Source organism: Lycium ferocissimum, chromosome 2, assembly GCF_029784015.1.
Source record: "Lycium ferocissimum isolate CSIRO_LF1 chromosome 2, AGI_CSIRO_Lferr_CH_V1, whole genome shotgun sequence".
NCBI lineage: Eukaryota > Viridiplantae > Streptophyta > Magnoliopsida > Solanales > Solanaceae > Lycium > Lycium ferocissimum.
Window position 1 is genome coordinate 45,134,991 of NC_081343.1, and position 11,045 is coordinate 45,146,035.

The 11,045-nt window shown below is 34.6% G+C and overlaps 1 protein-coding gene and 2 long non-coding RNA genes across 3 annotated transcripts; 1 reads left to right on the forward strand and 2 right to left on the reverse strand.

The window, feature by feature from the left end:
- Positions 1-411: 411 nt before the first annotated feature.
- Positions 412-1,792, reverse strand: LOC132039845 (uncharacterized). Its single transcript, XR_009410499.1, has 2 exons — positions 1,586-1,792; positions 412-1,091 (listed from the first exon to the last, which is right to left on the reverse strand). It is a non-coding gene; the product is annotated as an uncharacterized LOC132039845 (long non-coding RNA).
- LOC132047633 (uncharacterized) lies at positions 1,790-8,550 on the reverse strand. The gene is made up of 3 exons (XM_059438651.1): positions 8,439-8,550; positions 1,837-2,496; positions 1,790-1,795 (listed from the first exon to the last, which is right to left on the reverse strand). Exons 1-3 carry the CDS (start codon positions 8,442-8,444, stop codon positions 1,790-1,792), a joined length of 672 nt encoding a protein of 223 aa, XP_059294634.1. The 5' UTR covers positions 8,445-8,550.
- On the forward strand, positions 7,054-7,808 carry LOC132039849 (uncharacterized). Its single transcript, XR_009410501.1, has 2 exons — positions 7,054-7,370; positions 7,462-7,808. It is a non-coding gene; the product is annotated as an uncharacterized LOC132039849 (long non-coding RNA).
- Positions 8,551-11,045: the final 2,495 nt, after the last annotated feature.

Genomic DNA, 11,045 nt, shown 5'->3' on the forward strand with positions numbered 1-11,045 from the left:
TTGCAAGATCCCAAAGCGCAAGCAACTAAGATCAAGTGATGTAATCTCTAGGTACATGCTTACCTCCATTGGATGTTTACACATAAATAAATCAATTTATCATGATCAAGTGATTTAATGAAATGAAAGTAAACATTAATTAATGTTAAATGATAAGTGGACATTTTCAAACATATGTATGCATACATTAATTAAGTGTAAACAACTGATGTGGGTATATTTTTACCCACCAAAGAGCGTCATACTTTGGCAAGCATTGCTAGAAACAAATCAGTCAATGGCAATACGTGCATTGCATTAACCACAGAATGTCGCAAATCTCATATACACACTAAATCATGACTGTGGACTGCACTTCTACAGCAGGAACGTTGTAGCTCGAGTTTACAGTGCAAGCAAAGGAAGAAGACGAAAGGAAATGCACAGATAACAAAAAGAAATCTTGGGCTGCACTTAGATAGATTCATTCATATCTCCTCAAAGGGAATAATTACAGCATCTAACCAACGGATAGCTACAGCTGGCCCTGCCAGTAACTAACTTGGCAGGGACCGAATATGCCAAACTAAGAATGCACCGGGAACTTAATAGAAAGATAGCAAAGTTGATACTTAAAACATAAGGAACTAACTTATAACGACTAGGTACTCAAAAGGCACCACCACCACCACCATATGCAACAAGAGGCGAAACACCTAATTGTGACTGTTGCAGCTGAACTAAGCCAACGTAGCTCAACCGACCGCACAGTAGCCTCAACCACAAGGCTGACGTGATCGTGCAAATTGTGTCCAGCACTGCGACTACAAAAGATATAGAAGTGCTCCTTTCAAACATGACTTCAAACTCACTGCATTTGTTCCTTCTTCTAGAAAAAAAATAAAAAATGGGTACTCCTTACAGAGGTGTGGCGCATCCAATTTACAGATCCCAAATGAATTGACAATAACATATATTAGACATAAAAAGGGAAGGTTCAAAAACTGGTCAGTATCGCTTTTACTTTCTGCTCCTACTTGAATATTCTTCGGCGGATAGATTTGCTGACTCTAGTAGACACTAGACAGTATCAACCACGGAATAATGCCCACCTGAATGCATTAAACAAACTATTCAAAATGTCATTCAACTAAAAGACAAGCAACTTTGGTGTTTTAGGAAAAGTAAAGTTGGTGTGATCTATTGCACAAGAGCTGGCTTTTATGCACATCAGAGATGCCCCGGTATGAAGGCCAAAAAGCACAATAAGATAGTAAATCTCATCAAAACTTGGGATAAAATAGGGAAAGTAAAGGACTGTAGATCTTAAATATTATATGTCATGTATGAGTTGAATGTATTGGATTAGATCACGACAACATATTAAGTTAGATTTCCATGGAAAGCAAGGAATGACGACATAGTTTCGGGAAATAGATCCCCAGATTCTTAGGTGCATCTCTGGTGAAGCACTAGCAAAATATAACCTGCCCAGTGAATTAAAGCCTGAGTTTGTTTGCAAAAACTGGAAGAAGAAAAAATTGTGGCATGTGCATTTGGTCTGTCACTGCTCCAACATCAATATATATGAAAGGGCATAATTTACCTTTTCCTTTTCGATCAGCCAGAAGTGCCTTGAATTTCTTGGAATCCCCGCCCTACATTAAATTAGTGTGTCAAACACAATGAATTACTTACACAAATAGTTTAGGATAATGACAGTGTTGAACCTGAACTCTAGGATCTGATATATCTTTTCTTTTCCCAACTTCGTCGTCTAGGTGTTCTTTGAACAGCCTTAGTATTTCTCTCAGCGCTGGCAAGCATCCCAACGACTTCCCCTTTAACATTGACAACGGGGCCACCTGAACAACCTTCCCCACAAATAAGGCTATACATTTGTATTATAGGAACAAGAGGATGAAGATTTTTTGCATAAGTACCGAACGAAGAATGCCTAAAAATATCTTTATTCCAAACATGACCCATAATTCTATGTCCAGGTGTGGTCGATAGGGCAGTAGATACATAAGTTTTACAAGTTGCACCGAATATAGGTACTTCGACATGGTCTATGCATTCAAATGCAACTTTGCCCATCAAGAATGATCCCACAAATTGATAGGGATTGCCTATATGTAATAAAGATTGGCCCACTGACAGTGAACCATCATTGGTAAGTGTAGCATACTGGCAACCATTCACATCTAGGACCTGTAGTAATATAACATCCCATTTCGGTTTTTCAAACACTACATTAGCCCGGCGAAAATTAGCTTCATCTAACCTCCTGACATCAAGTACATATGAAGTCTTTGGGAAAAGATGTGCAGAAGTAAGTATCAATCCATCACTACTCACACAGAAAGCAGTTCCAGTTGTTAATAAAATATCCCCTTGAGCCTCGTGTAGAATTCTAACAACCCATACAACTGATTTCCAGTTGTTGTATGACTCCCGCAGCTCAAGGATAGTAAGTGTGCAATCATCACTAACTTTGGACACTTTTTCCAAATCCTGTAGCATTAAAGCAAATTTATATTGATAAAGCCACTAAAGACACAGAATCTAAAAAATGCAACTATGAGAATATTTATAATGTTGGATTTGAGTAGTTAAAGATCTCGATTTCTTCTTAAATAGAAAATATGAAGCACTAAAGTTTCTTCTTAAATAGGAAATATGAAGTGTAGTAATTACGCAATATAGTACTAACAAACACATGTTTGTTTGTCATAACGTAAAATGTTTGGTTGCACAAGTGGAATTAACCAAACCAACATACAGATAAAATAATATATTCAAACAGGTCAAGACAATTAAATGAAGCTAACTATTTGAAGTGCAGTTAAATGGCCTGAAACTCCTCATAAAAACCTTTATAATTTTCAAACCTCTTTTTTTTTTTTTTGAAACTGGTAATTGTATTGTATTCCATATGAACAAAACAGTACATAGGTTGTACTGAAACCATATCTACAAAAGTACTCCAAGACTCTACTATTCTAATCCTATATTGAATCTAATACATCAATAATGGAAATAGTATCATCTGAGTAGGCCTGATTACACCAAAAACAAAGCAATAAAATACAATTCAACTTGACCTTCTGCACTCCATTCTCTATACTCTCAAAACATCTAGAGTTTCTCTCCTTCCATATTGCCCACCATATGCTGGCAGGGACAATTCTCCATCTATTTTTGTTCTTTGCCTGCAATCCTGCCTCTTCCCAACTCTTTAGAGCCTCTGAAACCTTGCTAGGCATAGTCCAGGCTATACCTTTGAGATTTAAAAATATTCTCCAAAGCTGCTGTGTAAACTTACAGTGTAGAAACAGATGGTTAACTGTCTCTGTTGTTTCTCCACATAGGAAACATCTAGAGCATAAAACTATCCCCCTTTTCATCAAATTATCCTGTGTAAGAACTGCTTCTTTAGCTAAAAGCCACACAAAGCAGCTAACTTTATGTGGGATTTTGATCTCCAAATGTGTTTCCAGGGCCAGTTGGTAGTCTGTTGAATTGATTGATTCATCATCCTGTAGGCTGAACTAACTTTGAACACTCCTTTTTTATTCCCCAGCCACCAAAAAACATCCTCTCCTAGCTGAAGTCCCTTAAATTGTTGCAATATGTTAAGAAAATCAGCCACTCTTTGTATCTCCCAATCCTTGATTTGCCTTCTGAAAGTGAAATTCCATCCTTGAGGTGTCCACAAATCAGCCACAGTCCTTTGATGATCTAAGACAATGTTGTATATATCTGGAAATAGTGTTTCCAGATGACCAGCCTCAAGCCAATTATCCTTCCAGAATCTGGTTTTGATCCCATTCACTACTTTGATCTTGGAGTTGCACTTAACTTCATTCCATAAGGCTCTTATGGATCTCCACAGACTAACCCCATATGGTGTGGTAACCTCCTTTGTCATCCAGCTATCTTCCTCTTCATATTTTGCATTGATAACTTTCCTCCATAAAAGTTGATTTTCATTGGCATACTTCCATAGCCACTTCATTCTGAGTGCTTTGCTCTGCATTTTCATATCTTTTATTCCCAGTCCCCCACTCTTCTTGCCAGTGATCACTACTTTCCACTTCACCAAGTGAAATCCTTTTTTTTCTTTATTTCCTTGCCACAGGAATTTCCTCCTGATGCTATCCAACCTCTTGATAATCCCTGCTGGAATTGGAAACAGAGACATCATATATGTTGGTAGGGCATCAAGGACTGAGTTGATGAGTGTCACTCTACCCCCCAAGGACAAATATTGGCTTTTCCATCTGGCTAGTTTCCTCTCACATTTTTCAATCATATTGTTCCAAATCTCTGTTGAATTAGATTTGGCTCCCAGAGGCATTCCCAGATAGATAGTTGGCAGAGTACCTACTTCACCACCTAGATTTGCAGCCAACAAGTTCATGTTTGGGACTTCATTGATAGGATACAAAAACTCTTCCTCCAATTAATGTGCAGCCCAGAGATTCCTTCAAATAGGACTAGTATCATCCTTAAAAACCTTAGTTGCTCCTCTTCAGCATCACAAAAGATCAGTGTGTCATCTGCATATTGGAGATGTGTCACCTCCAGACTTTCATTACCAGCTCTAGCCACCTCAAAACCATTTATCCACCCATTCACCTTTGCTGTCTTGATCATATTGTTTAGACCTTCAAACCTCTTTTGAATAGAGAAATCCATTTTAAGTCCAATCACCAGCAACCTATTCACTTATGTAAGAAAGAAAAAAAAAACTTTTTTGCTTGAGTTTATAGTGAAGAAAATTTTCAAACAGAACATACATATTGTAAATTCAGATGGTGCACAATACCTGTGGCTCACTTTGTCCAATTCAATTTCAGCTCAGTGGCTGGTTAACCAAATTATTTACTGAAGAGAGGGAGATGAATGATCCATTACCTTCTGCCGTTTTACGCTTGCCTCCTCATCCTCCATACCAGCTTCTACTTCTCGCCTCTTCGTCATTCTCTTCTCACTTCAAACTATTAAAGATTCACTGGAGATGATAAAATTTCAAATCAGTTACCTCACATCAGAAACAATTCAAAGTCATCCAAAAGATGTTTTGAAACAAAAGATCAACGTTTAAACTTGCTTATATTATCAATAGTTGGAATATTATTTAGCAAAGTAAAAAGTTATGCAAACCATTGATTCTACAATCAATGTAATCATTTGACTAGATTCATTTATTTTACATCTTCAAAATTCAAAGATAAGAGCAGCACTTCTGCAAAATTGCTAACCTGCAGTATAACAATTAGAGGAAAATAACAAATTCAAAAAAACTTGGAGAGTTACTTTTTGGGGAAAAAGAAGCATGTGACAAACTGACACCCATTTGAGTGTTTTTATCTTCTTCTTTTTTCCCGATTATTCAAGGTAAAACAGAAGGAAAAAGGAAAAGGATGATCCGTGTGATTGCAAAAGGACGGATGACGCTCATTTATTTTCTCTCACCGTCAAACACAGAAACTAGATAAAAGAACTCTTTAACTCCTCAAGGAACTTATTGACGCTCATCCCTTTTTTCTTGAGTCCTCACAAGCTAAGTTACTCAGCTCTTTGAAAGTGTTGCTGCACCCGTGTCACAAGAACAACAGTCACGGCCTGCAAGTTGCCTCTCTATCTACTATCTAGCCACACGCATATTTAGGCAAGACATTCATACAATTCTCACAATCCTGTACGCACCAAAACAAACACTAAAGACGTTACCTCCCATCTACTAAAGACATTACCTCCCATCTCCTAGCCTTCTTTTTTTTTTTGATAACCAAAAATAGGTTAATTATGGATCCCAGGCCCATATCCTAGCCTTCTTTTTTTTTTTTTTTTTATAACCAAAAATAGGTTAATTATAGATCCCAGGCCCATCTCCTAGCCATCTAAACTATGGCTTTGTGATTGCTTACACTACACAGCATACTTACACTAATATATAATCAATATTTCCTTCTCAATGACATTACAAGAATCAAAAAGATTAAATTAGTACACCACAATTGAACAGAATAACATATCAGTTTGCCTTATTGGTACCACACAGAACCAAGCCTAGTGCATATACTTACACTTTCAGTTTGCAAATGTAGCATAGTTTAGTGGCCCATAAAGAAAGTGATTAAGATGAATACAGTGGAAATATATCAACATCATGAAAAGAGAAAATGTAAGAAGGCTGATATTGCAGGATCCGAAGTCCAAGGGAAGGGACATCTTTGACACACTTAGCACAGAGGAAATATTGTTGATATATCATATATATAACAAGCATGTTATCGTAGTCATGCTTTTTCAAAATGTAGAAAAAAGAACTAAAAAATATTTTTCTGCTTTATCGTATTGACTACTGTATTTCCTTTACATAGTGATTTTGATATGCTTTGCTTGAGCCGAGGCCCGAGAGACTATAGGAAACAGCCTCACTACCTTCACAAGGTACGGGTAAGGTTGTGTACACACCACCCTCCCACGAGTTGGGATTACACTCGGTACGTTGCTGTTGTAGTTCAATATAGAACGAAACGCATTCCGTTTCTTAATATGAAACGAGCAGTTCAAACAATAACTCAGTCTCATTTTTCCTTTTGTCATCTGTAGCAAATCGAGAAAGATAAAAGACATTTTTAAGGACACCCTGACTGACCAAACAAACTCTTGGGAGCAGCTACAGTGATAACTTTGAATAATTTGTCTTCTCAGAAGAAATGCATCCCTTGCAATGTGTACATATCTATTACTCCCTTTGTCCCAATTTATGTGGCACACTTTCCTTTATAGTTTGTCTCAAAAAGAATGTCACCTTTCTATATTTAGAAATAATTTAGCTTTATGGGATGATTTATAGCCACACAAGTATCTAAGGCTTGTTTTGAACCACAAATTTCAAAAGTCTTCCTTTCTTTCTTAAACTATGTGCCTAGTCAAATGGTGCCACATAAATTGGGACGGAGGGATTACCATTTAATATCTAGAAATTCGCCAGCATCCACCAAAGATTGCAAATAAGCCACAACTTTACTATTTTCCCGCTTTATTCTACCCTCTTACTTTTATCCTTTTGCCTTTTGCTCCGTGTTATATTTTCAACAATAGACTTAGTAAGTCCTATCACTCCAAAAGAAACTGAAGGCCAACACACGAAGCTGCAAAACATTTATTAGGAACCCTACAATGCTACAACCAGGATAGCAACTTGCCGCCAAACTAAATTCTGTAAAAACAACTTGTACAATTATTCTGCACGCCAAGCTATAACAGACACCCCATTCTCTTCAATCTTCATAACTAAAAGAGATAATGCATCAAAACTCCCCTAAACTATCACATTTTTATTAGTCTCATTCTTAAACTACCTAGTTTACGTTACCCCTGAATTATAACCTTCAAGTGCTAAAGCCCCCTAAAATATCACGGTTTTTATTAGTTTCATATTTAAAACTATGCCTAGCTTAGGTTAGCTCCTGAATTATAACCTTCACGTGCTAAAGCCCCCTAAACTATCACGGTTTTTATTAGTTTCATATTTAAAACTATGCCTAGCTTAGTTACCTCCTGAAATATAACCTTCACGTGCTAAACCCCCCTAAACTATCATAGTTTTTATTAGTTTCATACTTAAATTATGCCTAGCTTACGTTACCCCCCTGAACTAATCCCACAGACCCACCTCCAATAATATGGAATCTAGTTAATTTCCTCTGGCAAAAAAGACCAAATATACCTAAAAAAAAAAAAACGATTTTACTTCTCTGCCCTAAATGATTGGATAAAGGAAAACACAATTTGAAGAATTTGACAATTACTTACGTGATGGCAGCAAGAATAAACTGAAATCGAGTAAGGAGAAGCTGTAAAAGTATTGGACAGATACATACACAGATTACACACTACAAAACAGGCAAAAAAGTAACCCGCCAAAAAATGCAAACTGAATAAAAAGAAAGGAACAAATTGAAGTATAATAAGGAAGAGAATAAAACCTGGAAAATCAACGATTGAGGGAATACAAGTAGTTTTGCAGAAGCAAACTGAATAAAAAGAAGGGAACAAACAGGATTGCTTTTTTGTTTATTTTAATTTCTTTTTATTTTTAATTTCTTTTTATTTTAGGGGGTTCAATCTTAAGATTTTTAGTATTGAACCCAATTTTTTTTTTTAAGTTATGGGTTCATAAATTTATGCTCCGGTCGAAAGTTAGGGGTTGAATTGAACCCCCACTTACTATGCTAGATACACCACTGTCCATGAATAAAGATTTGTCATACAAGCATGTAAACAATACTCTGGGTAATCTTTTCCTACTAATCTAACAAGAAAATGAAGCTACTTTTGGCATAAAAAACATCAAACTAAAATGCAGAACATTATTACTGTTTCATAGACATACAAGCATCAAATAAGAAATAGTAGGAAGGTTAAAAAAAATGGACCTTCATCGCTGAAATTATGAGAAAACTTGTGCTGCGTACGTACAGTGAAAACAAAACCTCAACGTGATCGCGGTGGAGAAGAAAGGGTTAAAATGTGAAAGGAGCAGCTATGAAACGTGAAGGTTAAAATGTGAAAGGGGGCAAACGTGATATAATTGGACAACAAAAAGTAGTAGGGCAACTTTTCATCCATAATGTTTTTTTGATTGATTGTGGGCTGGGTCACATTATATTTGGTGATCATTTTTCAGCTCCCAAATTTTGAATAAAAATGCCCCTGAACTTTCAGGTATTTAATAAAGGAAACAACACTAATTTTTTTTAAAAAAAAATAAATAAATGACATTTTATTCTTTGAAAAATTGATTTATTTTAAAAAGAAATCTAAAACCTTGAATTTTTTTTAAATTGAATTTTTTTTTTTGAAGGTAAAACCTTGATAACGGAAAACACTATTTTTTTTTCTTTTCAAAATTGAAAAATTGGCTGAAAAAATTAAATTTTTTATGGAAAAACTTTGTTTAAAAAAAACCCAGAAAACTATCTTTTTTTTTAAATCTAGAAGAAAATTATGGAGTATTAGTTTTGCACATTTTACTTAAAAAAACAATCAATTATTCAGATTTAAAAATTAATTTTTTAAAAAAAAATATGGGGTTTCCACCCGTTAAAAAAAATCAAAACTTAAAAAAATTCCACATGTTTTAATGAAAATTCAATTCTATTTATTTATATATAAGGCTTACTACATTTGTTTTTTTCGGATGTTGTATTCTACAAATAAAGTTTTCGGATTTCTTTTTAAAAGAATAAATCAATTTTTTAGTAATAAAATATCAATTTATTTTATTTTTAAAAAATTTGTTGTAGTCGAGGGGAATAAATGAGCCAAAAAGTTGAATTGAGATGTATTGTATTTTTATACCTTTTTCTAAAAAGTTGTTAAATTTATTTAAGTAAATGTATTCAACTCGAAAAATATGTATGATTTTTCAAGGCAAAACATTATGGATGATTTTGGTTCTTTTCTCCAACTTTCATCAGGACGTTTTTTGTTGATTGTGGGCTGGGTCACTTTTGGGCTCAGCCATTTTATATTTATTAAATTAATTGTATACTAATTATATTTCAAAAAAAAATATCTTTCAACATACACGTGTCGATTTTGGTGTATTCCCCAAATTCAACGATTTTGATGTATTCAATTTAGCCGTATTCAACGAATTTTTATTCAAAAATTCATTTGTAGCTACTTTTATACGTTTTCTCAAAATTAATTGTATACAAAAAAAATACGAGTTCAAAAATAAAATTCATGAATACAAGTAAAAAATGTATTCAAATTCTCCTCATTGTATACAAGTCGGATGTATTCAGCTCAAAATCAGTTGTATTCAATATTTACATGGCTAGCTCAAAAATCATTGTATTTAATATTTAAAATGGCTCTCTGTATTCATAAACGACCTCGCTTATTCATGAATACAACGAGTAACAACAACCGTCACTCCCATCACCGCCACCAAAAACCCTCGCCGCCACCCGCCACAACAACACCATTACCACTTATTCTCCTCTTCACTGCTACCAGCAACAACAACAGCCATCGCCAGAGCTTACTTCTCCGGCGAACCACAACAACAACATCAACCACAACCAACAACACCGCCACTTTTTGCTCAGATCTAAGTTGTACAATAAGCTAAAATAAAAGAGAAAATAAGAAAGGAAGAAACAAAACAAATTAAGATTTAAACCATTCACTGAAAGGAACAAAACAAAACTTCACTGAAGAAACAAAACAAATCTTCACTGAAAGAAAATTAAGATTTAGATGAGAGACAAAAGTGATAGGAAATGGAGGAGAGAGAGACCAGATGTGAGAGAATGGCTGAATTGGGGATACATTTCTCTTTTCATTATATTTTACCTTATAGTTAATAATTGTCATTAACATACAAATGTTAGCTATGAAAAGTAATTAAATCAAACTATAGCTACTAAATATAATTAACTACTAATGTTTGTCGAACCATGTAGATATTCCTAAATAAAATGCCCAAACAGGCTTAATTAAAAAAAAAAAAAAAAGGGTTAAAATGTGAAGAGTATAAAGAGTGATTTTTCTACATTAGGAGGGCTTTCTTTTTCTTTTTCTTTTTCTTTGGGCCAAGCGGGTCTTTGTTTGTTTCCAAGGAGATTGGAATAATTCTTGTATCCTAAAATATAATATGATTTGTATAGTCAAAGTCTCGAATTCGATGGATTTCGATTTTTTTCTTTTTCTTTTAAGAATAAAACTAAAAATAAAATACTAGTTAAATATTTTTAAACTAAAAAATTATAAGAAAATTTAAAAAATAACCCTGTAATTACAACGTATAATTACTAGTAAATTCTAACCCCTCTTGAGAATTGAAGAGCATAATTATTGCCCTAAATTATACTTAGTTACTTGGTTAGATAAACATACCAAAATTGTGTAATTACATCCAAATTCAATTATAAGGTGGCTTTTCCAAACAAGCCCTGCAGAAGAATATAAAAGAGGGGAGTGCACAAATACCTTATTTTGGTTCCGTCATTAAGTAATACCCGTCTTATATA